This window comes from Bos grunniens, chromosome 17 (genome assembly GCF_055505025.1).
Source record: "Bos grunniens cultivar Pamir isolate PY7600 chromosome 17, Bosgru_T2T1.0, whole genome shotgun sequence".
In the NCBI taxonomy this organism is placed as follows: domain Eukaryota; kingdom Metazoa; phylum Chordata; class Mammalia; order Artiodactyla; family Bovidae; genus Bos; species Bos grunniens.
This window is the reverse complement of record NC_141181.1, coordinates 61,658,288-61,678,694: the sequence shown is the minus strand read 5'-3', so window position 1 is coordinate 61,678,694 and position 20,407 is coordinate 61,658,288. Positions and strand designations below refer to the sequence as shown.

Sequence of the window (20,407 nt, the reverse complement as noted above, 5' to 3'; positions counted from 1 at the left end):
GGCATATGCTGTAGAGAAACTCCCCTGTGTGCGCACCGGGAAAGGCAGGAGAATGTTCGCAGCAATGTGATCTGCAATAGAGGAAAATGCCCACCAACGGAGGAAGTGATAAATAAGCGTGGGTATATTCACGTATTGGATCACGACACTGTAGTGAAAATGAATGGCTTACATCTCCACGCATCAGCGTGAATAAAGGCCGGGGGCACCCCTGGGAGCAAAAGGGAACTGAGATCAAGAAAGGTTACAAAGGTGGCTTCTATTTTTTTCTTCCCCCCAATACCGCATTTCCTAAGCGGGAGTCCACAAGTGTTTCTATCGTTCTGAAAACCTTCCAGAATTTCTAAAACCATCAAAGTGCCTTTTTTCTCAACGATGAGTTTGCTTTTAGAGACCGCGTACTGGGGCTCAGGAAAAAACTCACCGAGGATGGCGAAAATGATCATGAAGAAGAGGAGAAGCAGGAGGATGTCCATGAAGGGCGGCAGGGACTGAAACATCTGACGCAGGTTGCTGTGGGGAGACAGGGCCAGGAGGCTGAGGGCCGGTGGGCGGTGGGCTAGGGCCCAGGGGCATGGTCTGGGACTGCTCAGTGAGGGGTGCCCTGTTGAGATGGGGGCCTGGTGCTCCCAACCCCTGGAACGCTAAATCCCACCGCACCCTGGCTTGTGACGGCATGCTTAGTGATCTCCTAGGACTTCCACTCAGGCAGTGATGGGCAAAGAACCAGGGCAGGCGTGGCGCTTACTGAGCCCAAGCAGGCAAGTGCCTGCAAGGGATGGAACAGGCAGGCCAGGGCCGGGTACATGGCCTCAGGTGCCAAGGTCAGTCTGCACGGTATGCAGGAAGACATTTCAGGGCCATTCAGTCCGAGGACATGTGTCTCCGGTTTTGCAGACAGGGAACCAAGAGTGACCCCATGGGCTTCCCCAGTGGCTCAGACGGTGAAGTGTCTGCCTGCAATGAGGGGGACCTGGGTTCGATCCCTGGGTCCGGAAGATCCCCTGGAGAAGGAAATGGCAACCCACTCTAGGACTCTTGCCTGGAAAATTCCATGGATGGAGGAACCTGGTAGACCATAGTCCATGGGATCTCAAAGAGTTGGACACGACTGAGCAGCTTCACCAAGAGTGAATGGCTAGCCCGCTCTCATTCACAGGACCCCAGCCAACAGGTTTTCTAGATGGATTCTCAAAACTCAGTCAGGGGCTTCCCTGGTGGCTCAGTGGTGAAGAATCCACCTGCCAATGCAGGGGACATGGGTTCGATCCCTGGTCTGGGAAGATCCTATATGCCTCAGAGCAACTAAGCCCATGAACCACAACTACTGAGCCTGTGCTCTAGAGCTGGAGAGCCACAACTATTGAAGCCTGAGCGCCTAGAGCCCATGCTCTGCAACAAGAGAAGCCACGGCAATGAGAAGCCCTCGCACTGCCACTAGAGAAAAGCCCGTGCAGCAACGAAGACCCAGCACTGACAAAAAATAAACAAAATCATTTAAAAAAAAAAACTCAGCTTGAACTTAGGTTAATGGCCTGTTTTGAGTTCAGTCCCCCAGTCCCAGGGAAGGTGTCAGGACTGCCTGCTGAGTCGCGCAGACTTCACTGAGCTCCTGCTGCAGGCTGTGTTTGGGCAGATACTGTGCCAGGAGCCCCAGAGAAGCACAGGTAATGATGGGAGAGCGCCCTGCAGTGGGAGGCCCACCCTCCTCTCTGTGAGGGTCGAATGGCAGAGGGAAGTGATCAGGACTGTGACCTAGCCAAGTGCAGGAGGGACCTATTCACTAAGTGACTCACTGGCTCCTGCGCCACCACGGACCCAGGGGGCCAGGTTGGGCCGTGAGAGCACCTGAGTGAGCAGCTCCTCCCCAGGCCTTACCGCCGGACGCCGCCGCAGTACCGACAGTCCACCAGGAAGATGCAGCGCAGCGCCCGGGTCACCCGCATGTGTGACGTCTGCCGTACCAACACCACGATGGCCTCCACGAACTGCACCACCAGCACGGAGGTCTGGGGGAGGCCGGGCACAGCGCACTGTCAGCCCCTGCGCCCCAGGCCCAAACAGAGGGCCGGCTAGATACTGGCCCCCGCCAGTCCTCCCCATCCCGGAGGGGAGTCCAGAGAAGCCCTTCCCTCGCCCTCTCTCACCTCCCCCAACATCAGGCAGGCCCCCAACATCAGGCAGAGAAGTCCACTGCTGCTGGCCCAGGAGAACAAGCTTCAGGGTGATCGATGCTCCCAGCAGCTCATTAGAGGGTACCCGCTGAACAAAACCACCACTCCGCAGGCCGCAGCCACCCACCCCCTGGTTCTAGCTACCCCCTGAGGGCCCCTGGGGTCTTCGGCACATCCTGATCTCCAATTCCTTGGGCACATCCTCCCCGTCAAGTGTGTGCGCTTCTGACACTGCTAAATACCACTCTGACATATCCCAACCTATGTCTCTCTCTGCTACAGAGAAAGTGGACAATATGGCATTGACTGGCACGGCTGTGGAGGCCACACCAGGCTGCTTTGGAATCCCAGCTCTCCGGGATCCAGATCCCATTCTCTTGCAACTGGCTGGATGTAAACTAGGAATAGTAATACATTTCCCACAAAGGTCACCACGCTGGTGCTTGGCCTGAACTAAATACCGGATCATGTTAGCTACTGTTAGCACCACCGTGACACCCAGAGCAAAGCTGGAAGCATGGTGAGCTCCGGGACCCAGAGTTACGCTTCGCAGCGCATGGGGGATTTGCAGTTGAACTGAGGATACAGGCTTGAAGTTGACAAGGAAATGCTGGAAAGAGATGAACACATCACCTTGACCATGGTCCTTCTGTGCCGGATGAAGGTGTGAAGGCCCAGCCACCGCAACTTCATGCAGAGTTCAAACACGACCACCACCAGGGCGAACAGCTCCAGGGTTGCGTGGACCTGCAGCCACAGGGCGTGAAGGAGACGCAGCGTCATCAGCCACTCCCCAGTAGGAGAAGTGAGCGCACCTGCTGGCTTTTCTTTGGAGACAGCGGGCGGGACTGCTGATCAGGTATGCTGTTCACCTGGAGCCAAAGCATGGCCACGGGTCCTAAGTGAGGCAGTCCGAGGGCGGCCCCTGCCCCTCCTTGGAAGTTACAAGGGAAGGGAATCCCAGGGAGACTGGGGGTGGTGCATTCCCTCGGGCGGGGACCCCAGGCAAGACTGGTGAGCCAGCTACTCCCAGGGCCTCCCCGTTTGAAATCCGTGGGGTGTCTCCCCTTCCAGAATGTTCCCTTTCAGGCTTGAGTTACTCTGCCCGCCTTCCCACCCCCGAAACCCCCAAAGAGCCGCGGCTCGCGGCCACCGGGACACTCACGTAAATGCCCAGCCGGAGCGCGGGGACGGCGGGAGCCTCGCACAGGGAGAGCAGCAGCAGGAGCAAGGCCGCGGACAGCTCCATCAGGTAGAAGAGGTGGTTGTGTGCGAAGAGGTAGGCCGCCAGAGCTTTGGCGTTCTTGGGGTGGGTGAAGAACTTGTCGTTATTCTCGCCTTCCTGAAAGAGCGAGAGTCGCGTGAGCCCGCACGAAGCAGTGCGCCTGGGATGCAGAAGTGGCTGGGGATGTGGGACGTGTGGTGGGCGGGGGAAAGGGGCGGGCCCTTGGCAGGTGGGTGGAGCTTCAGGCCAGAGAGGACGGAAAATTAAGTATTCTCTTCACAGCTTAGCACACCCCTCAGGTCTCGCCCTTGCCACTGATGCGGCTTCAAAGACTTGCTTCTTTCCAAAACTAGTCGGAGGACTCAAAGGATAAAACGCGCAAGAGATCAAAGGGAAGCGGGCGCATCTGGTCCCTTCTGAGACCGAAGTCTCACTCTCAGGTGTGGGATGTTAAGTGCCCGGGGTCTGGGGTAAACTAGTCATGACTGTGTCCTGGCTCCGCCCCCTTCTCCCTGGGCAACATGGAAACTGTTCTTTCACCTTTACAACCATCCATGGGTTAACGATCGACCGTACTTACTCCCAGGGCTCTTAGGACAGTGTCTGGCACACGGAAAGCTCCCTGAAGAGGTGACCTGTTATTATTTACTTTAAGCTAGTAACATTGAGGGGAAAGCTTGAGGGTCCCTTTATCAAAATCCTGGTTTATTCAGCTTTCCCCATCCCATTTATCTTTTTAAAGAGTTTTTGGATGTGGGACCATTTTTAAAGTTTTTGTTGAATTTGTTACAATATTGCTTCTGTTTTATGTGGGTTTTGTTTTTTTTTTTTTTTTTGCTTTTTGACCATGAGGCATATGGGATCTTGGCTCCCCAGCTAGGGATGGAATCTGCACCCCCTGCATTGGAAGGCAAAGTCTTCTCAACTACTGAACCAACAGGGAAGTCCCCTTACTTCTTAACTGACTCTATTTCCACCTTATTTCCTAAGCCCTTGATGCTTTCATCCCAACAGTAACGAGACAGCGGCTGACCCCCACTGAGTGCCCTCCACTGAGCCCCGACATTCCTTTCAGTCCTGACAATTTGCCTTCCAGGCAAGTGCTTCTATTTCTTCTCATTTGACAGCAGTGACAGGGAACTTCCGTAGCACCCAAGCCCATACAGCCAGGCAGCCTGGTTCCAGCAGCCCTGTTCTGTCTATTCTTGGCCTCCTGCTGATGATGCAGAAAACAAATGATGGAGCCTGGGGAATGGTCCACTTGAGAATACAAGCCGATGACCCTCCCTGTTAGGATCGGTCTTCTGGGGGAGGTAGGGGATCTTCACTGCCTCCCTGAGGTTGGTGGGCACAGGTCTAAGTAAAAGAGGTCCCACCTCATCAACTTCATCACCTCAGTACCCCATCCAGCAGCGTACACATAGACAGCATTTACTTTTCATGCATTGCCTTGCTTCAGTGCTTCTCAATTGGGGGCAGTGTTGACCACCTGCCCTCCCCTGACTCCACCCCAGGGCTGGAGACACGTGTAGTTGTCACACCTGGGGGGTGTTGCTGGCATCCAGAGGGTCAGTTCCAGGGATGCTGTTAAAATGCACAGGGCAGCCCCTCACAACAAAGAATTATCCCGTCCTAAACACCAATGATGCTGAGTCAGGAGAACCTATCTCGTTCACTCTCAGCACACTCAGAACAGAGGCTCTTGCCCTTGGCTCCAATCTCTAGAGGAGAAAAGGGTCAGAGCCCCAGAAGGGACACCCAGAGCCTTTCCAAAAGCATTCTGGGTGTTCTTGAATGCAGGCAGACCTTCAACTATTCCAATATTTGGCTCTTGTGGGATGAGGCCACATGCAACCATCCTCATAAACCCTTGTTCTGGCAAAAGTGAAACTAACACATGCGTGCCCGGTGATTCCTCCAGAAGTTACAAAGCCAGGTTAACAGGAAGAAGTGTCTCTGGGCCAGGTGGCACATGGTGCCATGGAAGGAGCTCTGGCCAGTGGGCTCCTGTGCTAGCTGGAGGTGGCTTCAGCTCGCCAAGCTTGTTACAGAGAACTGGGAGAGCAAGAGATATAGTCAAGACCTCAGTTGGCAGTGTCTGGTGCACACAGTGGGCGTTTAATAGATGTTTGGTAAGATGAAGCATTTCTGCAAGAGATCATTCTCCAGGCGCCTGTTAGGCCGAGGACTGTCCAGTAGCTGGGAGTCGGCTGGGAGCTCTGACCTTGGCTGTGGTTTGCAGCGGAACTTCAAGCGAGTCACTTCCCTGAAGCCGGATACATCACTATCCTCATGATCAAAAAAAAATAAAAGGCAAACCACAGACTCGACAGGGCAGGGAACAAACATCCTGGAGTCACACGGTGGGTGAGCTGGGCAAGCCTCGCTCCCCGTCCTGTGATCTGTGCCGGCTGTGGTTTTCACCACCACCGCCCTGGCCACAGGGGTCGCACATGGTTGCCTGGGGAGCTTCTGGCTTGGACTTCTAGAAAATGCAATTCTCGGGTAATTTCTTCCAACAGGTAGCCAGGGATGAAGGTCTGGCAAGAGGAAACCACTGACATGGAGCTCTCAAATCTGACCTCGGGGACTTGGAATTGCCTCAGGGCAGATGGACGGAGAAGGCAATGGCAACCCACTCCAGTACTCTTGCCTGGAAAATCCCATGGACCGAGCCTGGTAGGCTGCAGTCCACGGGGTCACTAAGAGTTGGACACGACTGAGCGACTTCACTTTTACTTTTCCCTTTCATGCATTAGAGAAGGAAATGGCAACCCACTCCAGTGTTCTTGCCTGGAGAATCCCAGGGATGGGGGAGCCTGGTGGGCTGCCATCTATGGGGTCACACAGAGTCGGACACGACTGAAGCGACTTAGCAGCAGCAGCAGCAGGGCAGATGGAAGATGAGGCCTTCCCCAGCAAGGACCAAGTGAAATAGGATCTGGGTCCCTATCCTGACTCCGATGCTAAGGCTTCCCAGGTGGTGCGGTGGTAAAGAATCACCTGCCAATGTTGAAGACGCAAAAAACCTGGGTTCGATCCCTGGGTTGGGAAGGTCCTCTGGAGGAGGAAATGGCAACCCACTCCAGTACTCTTGCCTGAAAAATCCCAAGGACAGAGGAGCCTAGTGGGCTACAGTCCATGGGGTCGCAAAGAGTCGGACATGACTGAGCACGTGTGCACTAAGAACACTTGCCTTATTTCCTAGAGGCTGATCACGAACTAGGAAATTTTATGATTAGGAAAAATAAGAAGCCAGGCCAGCGGTATGTGACTTCCAGGCCTTTAATCTCTGCTCCCTGGGGCAGAAGTCCACAAAGAAAACTAGGAGGGTCTTGGAGGCAACAGGAGCTCCGAACACACGGCTCCTGTGGGTGAGTGAGTTAACAGGTAAATTTAGGAAGAGAGGAAACCACAGGCACCAGATAGCCGCAGAACAGCGAGGGGCCAGTCACCCAAGCACACTAACAAGCTGGCTCAGGGGCTGTGCTGCAGCCCCTCCGCAAGCACGGAAACAGCTATCGGACGCCTGCTAACACCGTCCTCCAAGCCAGAAACCGCTGTCCATGGGGATCCAAGCTCTGCTTTTAGTTTTAATTTTACAAGAGGATGCATCTTTTTGTAAAAAAGAAAAAAAATTCAAGTAATACACAAAATTATAAGGTAGTAAAAATTCCATCAGCCAAAAATAATCACCTTTAATATTCTGACAAATAAGTTTCCAGATGTGAATGGGTATCTGTGCATACATAGACACACATTACATAAAGTTATATATAACTTATATATTAGAAGTCACCATATGATACCTTCTGTTCTGTAACCTCTTTTCCCCTAAAGACATGGCCCATTTTTGAGTGACTACATGAGGTCAGGTACAGAAATGTGGCTACCACGTAGAGAAGAAAGAACATCATTCGGAGGCTGGATGGACACGGTTTAAATCCAAGCTTGGCAGTTTACCAGCTGGCTGGCTTTGGACTCACTAGCCCCCGGGAGTCTCAGGTGTATGAACTGGGAGATGACCAAACTGCTGGTAAGATTGTTAGAGAGATCAGCAAGTACATACTTAACTTAGTCTTTTTTTTGGTATATAGATCCATTTGTATTATTTTTTAGATTCCACTTAGAAGTTATATAATATTTCTCTTTCTCTAGCTGACTTTCTTCACTTAGTAATATTCTCTAGGTCTATCCACACTATGGCACATGGCAACATTTCGTTCTTTATTATGGCTGAGTAATATTCCACTGCTCATATATGTGTGTGTATGTATTATATACCACATCTTCTCAAATCAATTGTCTGTTGAGGGGCACTTGGTTGTTGGGTTGTCTCCATGCCTTGGCTATTGTAAATAGTGCTACTATAAACACTGAGGTACACACACCTTTTTGAATTAGAGGGTTTTTTTTCCTCCAAATATATGTCCTGGAGTGGGATTGCTGGATCATATAGTAGCTCTATTTTTAGTTTTTTTAAGACACTTACATACTGTTTTCCTTAATGTCTGTACCAATTTACATTCCCACCAAAAGTGTAGGAGAGTTCCCTTTCCCCCACATCTTCTCCAGCATTTATTATTTGATGATAGCCATTTTTATTACTAATGTTCTCACCTGCTTAAGGAAAGAGGCAATTACCAAGCAGTGATTCTAATTCTGTATTCTGATCCATCCTGGCCTCTTATCTAGCACCTGTTCAACCTTAGAGAGGGTGACAGTGTATAGAGTGATCCTGCAACATCAACAGGCATGCCCAAGCTTGCTAAAATCTCCCAAAAACATTTCTACCTAACCTGAATAATTTCTGCCTTAACCTGAATCAAAACCCATTCCTTGAGAAGTACAGCCATAAAACGTGAGAAACACACAGACACCTGAACAGCTATCAAATAAGTATCTGAATTTCATTAAATTTTCTTTGAAAATAGAAAAGCAAATACTTAAAAGGGAGAGCTGCTTCAAAGGAAAAAAAGATTAGGGGAAAGTGATCATTCAAATGAACTTAAGAAAAATCCCATTTCCTCACCCAAATCCTTATTCAATGTTGAAATTTCAGCAGAAGCTGAAATCTTATAGTGACAAAAATGACAAGATTAAGGTGAAAATGCCATAGACAGTGAGATTAGCAGTTAACAGGCAATATTCCCTTTTGAGAGTATTCAATACTGTATACCAAAGGCCCTAAAAAATGTCGATTCCTTCGACCCACTGATTCTACTTCTTGGAGTGTTTCCTAATAAAATAATCCTCGATATTAAAGAGAAAAAGAGAGAAATAGCTGAAGACATAGATTGTCCTCATATTATAATTTATAACAGGGAAATGCATAATATACAGTAAGGGAAATATAAAAAGAGAAAATATCCAACCTTATCAGGATAGTTAAATAAATTAAGATACACTTACCAGACAGAATTATAAAGAATTTAAAATTTGTTTAAAAACAAAAACCAAGCATGGAATAGCAAATATGAAAGCAGCAGCAGGAGAAACAGGAAGAATAAACATCTCCAGACCCTGCACACTGAGTCAGCTGGACTCAGCAGATAGACGAGTTCCCTCCTGAGAACCAGCCTCTCCAGAAGAGGGAGCAGGGCAGGGGGCAGCCAAATGGACAGACTAGAGAACCTGGGGGCAGGCAGGGCCACACACCGGGTCCTGGGAACAAGCCCACGGGCACAGCCAGCTTGGCTCTCCCGGTGTGATCTTATGAAATGAGAAGCTCACACATGGAGCACCAAAGCCAGAAGTGGATTTCTGGGCATGCATCCAACAGAGCCTGGCTCCCCGTCTCCACCAACACGTGGCAAGAAGGGCCAGGTGCTGCCCGGGAGATACTCACCTGGAGGTAGATTGCTGCCTCTTGATAATTCATCTCCCAGTCATGTCCAGTGGGGCTGGAGGGGGAGTTCTCACCCTCTAAGCTCAGACTGGGGGCCTGGGAGTCGTGGACGGTATATTTGCCTCCATCTGCAAGAGGAGATTCACTTACAACCCAGGTTTGAGAGAATAAAAAGACACCATTCACCAGAGAGAAGGCTGGCAGTTATTCACCTGCTCTCACTCATATCCTATTATATAAGTCAACACCCCCTTATATATACTTGGGCTTCCTGGTGGCTCAGGCGGTAAAAAATCCGCCTGCAATGCAAGAGACCTGGGGTCGATCCCTGGGTTGTGAAGATCCCCTGGAGGAGGGCATGGCAACCCACTCCAGTATTCTTGCCTGGAGAATCCCCATGGTCAGAGGAGCCTGGCAGGCTACAGTCCATGGGGTCACAAACAGTCAGACACAATGGAGTGACTAAGCACACATAAGTCTACACATGCCCGTGTATTAGGTTGGCTGAAAAGGCCGTTCGGGTAACGTATTTTGGCAAAAACCAAATGACCTTTTTGGCCAACCCAATACTAACGACAGCAAGAATAGTATGTCTAGCAAAAATGTTCTTCCGACATGGATGGACCTGGAGGGTATTACGCTGAGTGAGATAAATCAGAAAGACAAATACTGTTATGAGATCACTTATGTGTGGAACCTTAAAACTAAAACAAACTAGTGAATACAACAACACAGACAGACTCATAGATACAGAGAACGAACTAGTGGTTTCTATGGGGAGAGGGAAGGGGGAGGGGCAAGATGGGGGAGGGGATTAAGAGGTACAAATGACTATGGATAAAATAAATAAACTACAAGGACATATTGTGCAGCAAAGGAATATTTTATAAATTAAAAGGAGCATAACCTTTAAAAATTGTGAATCACTATATTATACACCTGAAACATACAATGTTGTGTATCAACCATACCTCAATTAAATTTTTCTTTCTCCTGTTAAGAAAGCAAGTATAAAAAAAGCACACAGCCAATGCTATCATTTGCGTAAATAAGGGAAAAAAACAAGAAAGCACAGAGATATCTACTTATCTTAACGGAAGAAATAGGAAGAATAAATTAGAACTTGATGAAACTGATTACCCACAATGGATGGAGAGAACGGGGTGGAAGTCGCTCAGAGGGAGTGATCTTTTTGATGACTTTTGACTTGTAGAAGCATGTTAATATACTGCCTTGTCAGAAAAATAAAAATAACTGGATTTGTTGCCTGGTGCAGGGTCATCCGTGGCTCTTCCCTGCTGAGACCCATGCCCTTTCCTTCTGGTAACTCAGTCCTGTCTGTCTGAGTGTCCGCTCCCTACTTTTTGTCCTTATTCTTCGGCTCTGGCCACCTCCACCCCTGGCAGCTGATCCAGTGCAATGAGATCCCCTCAACACCCGCCCCAGCCTGCCCCTGTCTTACCCCAGACAGGTATTGGTTCAGCCAATGGTGCTGACCGAAGTCTAGCCAACGAACCTAGAACTTCTCCAGGACCAGTTTAGAAAGGTGTGTGTGTGTGTGTGTGTGGAGGGATTGGGGAGCTCTTTCCCTATTGCTGCTGGAGGCTGCTTCTGCCACCAAGTGGGGAAGACCTGCCTGAGTTACACCCCTGGGATCGAGCTATGCCTGAAATTTACCTCAGAGCATTTCCAAAATCTGAGCCCACAAAGATCCTTTTATACCTAAGCCTCTTTGAGTTGGGCTTGTCACAGCACTCAAGTATGTCCACTGATATATGCCATGGCATGGAGAAACAAGTCTTAGCTTTTTTTTTTTTTTTCCCACTGTTTATTTATTTTGCTGCAATGGGTCTCAGTTGTGGCACTTGGGATTTTTAGCTGTGCCATGCGGGATCTAGTTCCCCAAGCAGGGATGGAACCTGGGCCCCCTGCATTGGGAGCTAGGAGTCTTAGCCACTGCACCTCCAGGGAAGTCCCATGGATGGACACTTAGACCATTGCCAATGCTTGGCTATTTCAAATGAAGCTGTTATGAACATTCATGTACAGGACTTGTAGGTGTAGGTGGATGTAGGTGTTCATTTCTTGGGGGTAAATACCAAGGGGTGAAATAGCTAGATCACCCATTTAACTTTTTACGAAACTACCAAACTGTTTTCCAAAGTGGTTGTACCGTTCTACACTCCCATTCGCAGTAAATGAGAGTTCTAGGTCTTCCACTTCCCCACCACCAACTGATACACTCACTGCTTTAAGTCTTGAAGGTGAAGGTGAAGTCACTCAGTCGTGTCCAACTCTTTGTGACCCCGTGGACTGTAGCCTATCGGGCTTCTCCGTCCATGGGATTCTCCAGGCAAGAATACTGGAGTGGGTTACCATTTCCTTCTCCAGGGGATCTTCCCTACCCAGGGATAGAACCCAGGTCTCCGCATTGGAGGTAGATGCTTTAACCTCTGAGCCACCAGGGAAGTAACCGCTTTAAGTCTTAATTATCCTAAAATATTGTGATGTTACTGCATTGTTTTAATTCCAATGCTTTTAATTTGGATTTCCTCAGAGACTAATAAGGTTGAGCATCTTTCCATATGCTTAGTTGCCATTTGTACAACTTAATTGAAGTGTCTCCAACTCTTACCTGTTTATTACATTATTTTCTTTTTTAAAATTTTGAGTCACATATATGCATATATATAATGCAGTCTATAAATATACAAATGTTTGTCTCTGATTATAATATCCATTCCAGTTTTGATTATTTCCTTGGATTAGTGATTATTATAGCTTTATCCATTCTTTTAATCTCTTTGTGTCTTTTTATTTAAACTTTGTTTCCTATAGGCAGCATATAGTTTGGTCTTGCTTCTTTCCTCCAGTTTGAAAAACTCTGCCTTTTAATTGGAGTATTTAGATTATTTACATTTAATGTAATTACTAATATGGTTAGGCTTAAATATATCATCTTGCAATTTACAGCATGTTTATCCCACCTGTTCTTTGTTCTCTTGCCTTTCTCCTCCAAGACACTTCAATTAAGTACCTTCCTGAGGTCATGCAGTCAGTGAGAAGCAGGGCTTGGATACCAAATTAGGCTGGTTAGCTCCTAATTGGTAGGTTGCATGCCTCTCAAGGGGCTTCCCAGGTGGCGCTAGCAGTAAAAAACCCGCCTGCCAATGCAGGAGATATAAGAGATGCGCGTTCGATCCCTGGGTTGGGAAGATCCCCTGGAGGAGGGCACAGCAACCCACTCCAGTGCTCTTGCCTGGAGAAACCCCGTGGTCAGAGGAGCCTGGCAGGCTACAGTCCACAGGGTCACCAAGAATCAGACAAGACTGAAGTGCCTTTGCACGCATGCAAGCATGCCTCTCAAGAACTGGAGGCCCAGAAAGGAGGATAAGCCATGGCTGAAAGGATTAAAAATACGGCAGCTATTCCATCACATCTGACTGCAGCCAGCCCTTCTCATTCTGGTCTTGCTCTCCCAACGCCAGGATCTCCTAACTCTGATCCCTGTGCCCATTTCTGAAAGAACTGAGCCCCAGGTGGAGCCTGGGGAAGGTCAAAACCACCTTCTTCCACCCGCTTTCATGGATCAGGGAAGCGTGAGCCCAAACGTGACTCCTGAGCAGGAGAAACACAGGCAGGCAGCTGGCTGGCGCTGGGATCTCGGGTGCCTGTGCTGAATCCTCCATGCCCTCCACACAGCAGGAGCCGGCGCCTGGGACACAGCAGTCCTACGTAAAGAGTGGTGCTGGTGCGGGGTGGGTGGCAATGGCTGGCACAGATGGCAGGGGACATTAGTGCCACTTTCCCAGCCTGAGCTAGACAGAAACATCTGCGTGAGCCCCTGCCTCGGAGATCCCCCAGTGTGAGCCTTCCCAGCACTTCCTCTCATGTGTGTGTGTTGGGGCGAGGAGGCGGGGGGGCGGTTATCAAAGCAAGTTGAGCTACCCGTGGGCCAGCCCTGCTACAACTGGTGCAGACCCCAGCCGCCTGGATCCTGCTGACTACCAGAAGCCTTCTACCAAGGCTGCCGTGGTGCAAGGAGAGGGTGACAAGGGTCTTTCTTAGCACACGTGTCTCACCCCCACCCTAACGAACCTCAGCCCTACAAATCTATGTAGCCCAGACCTCATCAATTCGGCTTCTGCTGAAATAACAAACACACTTCCAGGGCATATTCTGTGTGCCAGGCTACTCTCAGCATGATGTATGTATCACTGTAAATTTCATCCTCATAATAACATCCATTACTGTGTCCATTTTACAGGTGAGATACAGGAAGCCCAGAGAGACCTGTGAACTCACCCAGGCTTCACACATTTAGAAGGTCAGCAGGGTCTATGCTGAGAATCCCCTGCTTAACCAAAGTGCAGGGACTGCAAAGAGACCAAACCAGTCCATCCTAAAGGAAATCAACCCTGAGTGTTCATTGGAAGGACAGATGCTGAAGCTGAAGCCGACTCACTGGAAAAGACCCTGATGCTGGGAAAGATTGAAGGCAGGGGGAGAAGGGGGCAGCAAAAGATGAAATGGTTGAAGAGACAGCATCACAGACTCACTGGACGTGAATCTGAGCAAACTCCAGGACATAGTAGAGGACAGGGAAGCCTGCAATGCTATAGTCCACCAGGTCGCAAAGAGTCGGATACGGCTTTGTGACTGAACAAATGGACTATGGGGTTTCCCTCCATGGACTCTGGAGGACTTTCTGCTGTCCATCATAGAAGGATGAGTGTCAGGTCCAGGGTCTTAGAAAGGATGATGCTTAGGTCTGCAATGGGTTGGAGAGACCATTTAATTGAATGCCCATCTCTTAGAGATGGAGGTCACGGCAGAGAGTGTACCTGTGTACCAGGGCTGATCCATCAGAGAGCCAGCTCTAGCACCCGGGCCTCCTGGCCGCCTGTCTAGAGGTCTCCCCACCACAGACTCTGGTCACTCAGCCCTCACTAGAGTAATGTGGATGGTGGTCTGCCACAGGGTGACCACTGCTGTGTGCAGCCCTGAGTGACACAAACCAAAGAGAAAAGTGACTGGGCCTCCACAGATCATCATTCCCATGGGCCAGAGCCCTTGGGATGTGCCGGTGAGGGCCACGAGTGACTGGCGGACAGGCGGAAGGTCTTGGCCAGCTGGGAGTGTCTTTCTTGACCTACAAGTGCTGAACAGAACGACTGTACCTTGGCTTCCCACGTGGTACTAGTAAAGAACCCGCCTGCCAATGCAGGAGATGCAAGAGATGCAGGTTCAAGCTCTGGGTCAGGAAGATCCCCTGGAGGAGGAAAAGGCAACCCACTCCAGTACGCCTGCCTGGGAAATCCCATGGGCAGAGGAACCTGGCGGGCTACAGTCCATGGGGGTCACAAAGAGTCAGACGCGACTGAGCACAGTACAGGCAGAGAACCCCAGGGCAGGAGAGGCCCCAGGGATTCAGGAGGCTCATCCCCTCACGTCCCCCCTCATTCATCATGTGGAGTGACCCTCCCAGATACTGTCTGCACTTTCCCAGCCCCTCACCCCACCGGGCACCACCCCTATTGCTGGTCTGGCTCCCCGTCCTGGCCCTCTCTGCCCATCTCTTCTCTACACCGGTCAGAGCATGTGTTTTAAGTAAACTTTTTAGCTCAGTATAACAGTAATCCTTTAAAAACCTAAGCCAGGTGGTAGCGCTCCTCTGCCCCAAACATGCCACTGCCTCCAGCTCCTGAGAAAACTCGGAAGTCCTCCTCTGGGGGGAGCAGGTCCTAGGAAACCCGGTCTGAGGTCTCATCCCAGTCACCCCTCACGCCGGCCACGCCGGCCTCCTTGTCCTCCTGGGACAGGCCTGGAACGTTCTGCTAACGGCCTCTGCACTTGCTGTCCCCTCAGCCCTGCCCCCGGATCTTTGAACGGCTGGCCTGGTCACGTCTCCCAGGTGTCCACCTGAAGGTCATCTTACAGAGGCTGCCTCCGGCCTCCCCGGGCACACCGCCATGCCCCGGCCTCCTCACATGGCCTCCCGCTTCCTCCTGGGCTTCTATCGCCGTCTGGGAGAGGGGCACAGACTTAACTTGTGGGCCTGCCTGATGCCTGCTTCCCTGCCTAGAGTATCAGCTCCATGAACTCAGGGGCTTTTGTCTTGGTCACTGTGGTGTCCCCAGAGCCCAGAACAGGGCCAGGCGTGATGTGCAAAAGCTCCACACATATATCTGAACAGAAATGAAGTGAAAGATGCCCCAAAGATGACAGAAGCACACCCACCGTGGTGTGCAGACTTCGTCCAGAGCACAGTGGGGAGCACCCTCAGGTGGTAAGAAGGGGTATGACATGACCTCTCTGCCCTTTCCAAAAATCCTTCTTAGGAGGATTTGTGCAAGAGGGACGATTTTACACAAGAGTAATTCAGGCAGAACCTTCCAAAAGGGAAACAGGACTCAAAGAGCTGAAGAGACAGAACAGAGAGTCCTACCCTCCAGCGGGGAGGACTTTGTTCATTGCTTTTGATCAGTCAACCTTCCTCTTACTCAGAACACAGAACTTGGCTGGCTTTCCAGATGTAAAGCCTGAGTGCCTGTTGCTGACTGTGATTCGAGGACAGGGTTGAAAGGCCCTCGGTGACAAGGGCCACAGCAGGGAGTTTCAAGAAAGCCACAGGTGACTTCCAAGAGCCCCCCCTACCCCGCCACGTTCCAAGCAGGAGCAGCTGGGGAGCCACATTTAGGGATCACGTAAAGGGTGACATGGAAGGCAGGAGCCACGGTCTAGCCCACTCCTTGCACATGCAGTCTTCATTCAGAGGCGGTGGGCAGCCCAGCGGCCAAGACCGGAAGCATTTTCCCTGCGCTGCCAAGAGGAGGAGCTTGGGGACTGCGGGGTCTAATTCTTTTTTTTTTTTTAATATATTTATTTGGCTGCACGGGTTCTTAGTTCGTGGCGTGTGGGATCTAGTTCCCTGACCAGGGATGGAAGCCGGGGCTCCTGCAATGGGAGTCCAGAGCCACTGGACACCAGGGAAGTCACCTCTTTTGGAGGAGGGAAGGGGGGTTAACTACAGATTCCCTGCCCCGTTCTCCCACTTTCCAGGTTGGAGAAGTGGCCAAAGAAGCAATGGAAACCCTCCAGCCCCTAAGTGCTTTCTTGTTGAGGATGAGGGATGCTCAGAGGGTCGGCGGCCTCCCAAAAGGAAACATGGCTAGGGTAAAAGAGAGAAGAGGGGAGGGGGCTGGTGCAGGGGGCAGGTCAGAGGTCAGACTGTGGGCCTGTAGTTCAGATGGGGGGCACGCATCCAGCAGGCTTCCTCGGAGTGAACTCCACTGAAGCAGAAGGTGAGGCTGTACGGGAATCCCAGGGTCCCCTGACTGGTCACTACTGAGCATGATGCCCAGGGAATGGTCTGTCCCCGTGTCGCTGTGGAGGTCCCTGCATTACGCCCACTGAATCTGCTCCAGGTCACACCTGGGGAGCCTCAGACCCCGCTGACTGTGAGCACCCACTGCCCTGGCGACCTGGAGCCCAGCCCTGCTCTATTCCTATCCACCTGGGCTGAATCTGCACTTCCTGGGAGAAACAACGCCCTGCCCCCCCCACCAGGTCTCCACGTAAAAAGTGGGTGATGCAACTTTCAGGGCATCTCCTGCACAGGGAGAGACTGGACAAGGCCGTCTGGAGGGCTCTCATACAGCGCCCCGGGTCCACCCCGGCCTGCGATCAGGGACCCGCCCTCACACCAGTGATTAGAGACCCCGTAAGGATCAACATGTCCAATCTCTGATCCTGGTATCACCTTTGATGCCACACTCACCCACGGCCAGGTCAAGGCATACCACAAGGGCCCAGCTGGAGGAGACGGGATGACCTCTCATGGGGCTGTCAGGGAGCTGGCCCTCCGCTGCCTCCTCCAGGAAGATGATGGCTGGCCCTCGCCTCTGCATTTCCGCCTTTCCTGGGAGGCAGCTGGAAATGGGAGGAAAGAAGTGGGGGAACAAGATACACAGCAGCACAGGAGGGTGGGAGCGGCAGTCTTCTTGGCTAGCTCCTTGGCTCCTAGAAGCCAACCAGCTTCTCCGCTCCGGGGAGGTTTGAAAAGGGCCAGAGAAAGCTGAACACTCTTGGCAACCTGGAAGTTCCCACTCTGTGCCTCTGGGAAAAGTCACCCCCACCCCAGTCCCTGAAGAGAAAAACACTTTGTTCTGTACTCCGGGTGTCCTGGGCAAAGAGCTCTCCTGTAAAGCTGGTCTGCAGCCTTTTCAGGCCCCGCTGACCTTCGCCACTAAACATTTATGCAACACCTACTCCCAAACTCCCCTCCCTACATCCTGGCAATCAGCCTGGGGAGCCGAACGTGGAGAATAAGGAACAGAAAGAAAACGGCTGAACTGGCAGGCGGTGGAATACAAAACAGCGTAACTACAACCACAACAACAAAAGCTGCCTCCAAGTAGGAGAGGCGTTCCCCACACAGAGGACAGGCAGATAAACCAGGATGACCTGTTTGCACAGATGGTAACGCTTCCACCACGCTGATGTAACAGGGCCCAGACACTCCCTGCAAAACAGCTGGCGGCTTTGCATGCAGCCTCTCAAACGACCCTGCGGGGAATCCAAGGTTTCCGTTCGCTGGAGCACAGCGTGCAGCAGCATCGGGGTGGCTCTGGGTAAACAGAAACAGTTTCCATATGCCGGCTATAAAGCAGCACCAGGGTGGATGGGGAAAGGACGGGCGGGAACACAGGGCTTTTGTGACCCACCCCCAACATCCAGCAAGCGCAGGGTCCGCTAGGGCTGGGTAGGTCACTGGGGCCTTCCTTGGGGGCCTGGGCAAGAGGGTGCTTTGGATAAAAGGCATATGAGCTCCTCGTGGGAGGCAGCTCTGAGCAGAAAGGATGTGAGGCGGTGCCAGTTCTTTTGCAGGTTTACACTGAGGTCCCTCTCTCCTTTCAATCCTGTTCCTTTCATTCTCCTTCTCTTACATGTACATAACCTCATGCATTTCTGCCCACCCCCCACCCTTCTCTCTCTCTCTCACACACACACAGGCACGCATATACCATGCACATCCTCTTCAAGACAGAACGTAGCCCTGAGACTTCCCTGGTGGTTCAGGGGTTAAGACCCGTGCTCCCAAAGCAGGGGGGTCTGGATTCAACCCCTGGTCAGGGAACTAGATCCCACATGCCTCAACTAAGTATCCTGCATGGCACAACTCTAAGACCCAGCAGGGCCAAATTAAAAAAAAAAAAATTACATAACCCTGAACCCCCAAGTTCTCTCCCATTTGTGCCCCTCCCCACCCCTGGTTCACGATCTTAATCCCCAGAGGCTCAGCTTCTTCATCCATTAACCGGGACCTGTGCCAACTGTGCTCTCGGCATCTCAGAGAGAAATGCAAAAACCCACAAAGTGCCCAGAGCCCTCCAAACACTGGCGCCCACCAGAATGACAACGACCCATAGCCCAACCATCTGCCAGTGATCGCTGAGAGCCCCACTCCATGGGGAAAAAAAAAAAAGCTTAAAGAGGAGAGGAAAATCAACCCGAGTGGCACTGATGAATTTTCCAGGCACGCCGTTGCCACCCCGCTTCCGTGCAGACTCTTTAAAGGACCCCTGGATAAAAATCAGGCAAAAGACACCGTGCCAAAAGACAGCAGAGTGTGTATTTCCTTCTGCTCAGGCTTTCTTTGCTGGTGACTGACTGCACAATGGTGTGGGAGGTAGACCTGTGTCATCCAGGCATGTTAGGAAAGGCTGTGAACCTTGGCAGAACCCCGGGCTAATAGACCGACCTCCAGAAAGGCAAGAGCTGGCGCACGGCCCTCCCAGTTGAATCGCTGGCCTCAGGCCCAAACCTTGTCCTGCCAAAGGCTTTAGCCAGAGGAGGAAAGGAAAGATGAAAGGCTCACCCAGGCCGGTACTCGGTCAGGCACTGTTCTAGAAGGAGGAAGCCCTGGTTTGGAAGCAGCCAGGATTACACTCTGTGCCACCTCCAACTTTGTTTCCGGCCAGCTCACAGGGGCCTAAGTGGCCAAATCCAGGGGGATTCCCTGTAGATACACAAGGCCTGCCATGGAAGGGCGTGGAGCTGGTGAGAAAGTTGAGAGCAGCGGCTGTAAACAGAGGAGGTGAAAAGGCAGGAGGGGTGAAGATTAGAAATGGCAGACTCTTGGCAGGGGCCAGGAAAATAAGCACCCCTTGGTAATTTAGGGTAGCAGTGGCAGCCCCAAGGGCCCACCCCCAAACTGGCCACACAGGGCACTCGCAGACTGAGGCTGCAAACGAAACCTTGAGAGCAAGTCTCTGGTCTTAACAAATCATGCGGTTATTTGGGAGAGAAAAAGGGAGGGGGGAAAACGTTTTTAAAAGGCTGACCTAGATGCAGATAAATGTGGTTTCATGTGAAGAGACATTTATTCCTCACCTACTGTATACCAGGCACTAGATTAGGTGTTGGATCTGAAAAAGTAAAACCGTGGGCTTTGTCTTCAAGGAGCTCACAGTCAGGAGGCAAAAGAAGGGATGATTCTGGGGCATTAAAGGCATTTGTTACAGCAGCCTAGAAAATGATGTGACCGCAACTACCGTCCATGAGGGCTGGAGGGAAGAGGCAGACAGAGAGAGATTCAGGGGCCTTATCCGTGCCGGTTTTAAAGGATGAAGGATGAAAAGGTGTTCCAAAAAGGGCTGGGGATGGGGTGAGGGCTACCTTCCAGAAACAGGAAAGTCATGCATAAAGCACAGAAAAGCAGATAGCAGGACACGTTTGGGAAGCGTGGTGGTGGTGGCTGAGTCGCCAAACTGTGTCCTCTCTTGCGATCCCATGGATTGTAGCCCACCAGGCTCTTCCGTTCATGGGAAACTGCACAGGTTTCAGTAATTCTGAAGCTTAAAGGACCAGAGATATAAGGCTGATATGTACAAATGAGGGCAAGAATAACAGCTCACACTCAGTGCTTTACCCTTGTTAATTCCCCTAAGTATAAAAAAGCCCCATGAATCAGAGACTATTATGATCTCCAGTTTCCAGAAGGGAGGAAACTACGGCCCAGAGAGGCTAAGTGATTTTCCCAAGGTCACAGAGCAAAAAGTGGCCAGGCTGGGTTGGAGCCCAGCGGCCTGGCTCCTTTGTAAAGCAGAGCAGCAGGCAGGCTGTAAGCCACGACAAGGAGACTGGACTTGAGCCGCT

General features: G+C 51.2%; 1 protein-coding gene across 26 annotated transcripts in view; it reads right to left on the bottom strand.

The window, feature by feature from the left end:
- The window catches only part of TPCN1 (two pore segment channel 1), a 60,559-nt gene that overhangs the window by 22,934 nt on the left and 17,218 nt on the right, over positions 1-20,407 (bottom strand). For 17 of the 26 annotated variants that reach the window (XR_015144604.1, XR_015144602.1, XR_015144598.1 and 14 more), the window contains 5 exons: positions 9,248-9,375; positions 3,340-3,516; positions 2,808-2,921; positions 1,879-2,009; positions 425-513 (listed from right to left, as the gene is read on the bottom strand). Coding sequence is in view for 18 of the 26 variants with exons in the window: in XM_086348082.1 (XP_086204208.1) it covers positions 425-513; positions 1,879-2,009; positions 2,808-2,921; positions 3,340-3,516; positions 9,248-9,375 (639 nt within the window). In the remaining 8 variants the exon portion in view is untranslated. Of the gene's footprint in view, positions 1-424; positions 514-1,878; positions 2,010-2,147; positions 2,292-2,807; positions 3,047-3,339; positions 3,517-9,247; positions 9,376-17,027; positions 17,439-20,407 lie in introns of those variants that run through there. The other 9 variants (XR_015144603.1, XM_086348089.1, XM_086348096.1 and 6 more) reach the window with 5 other exon arrangements.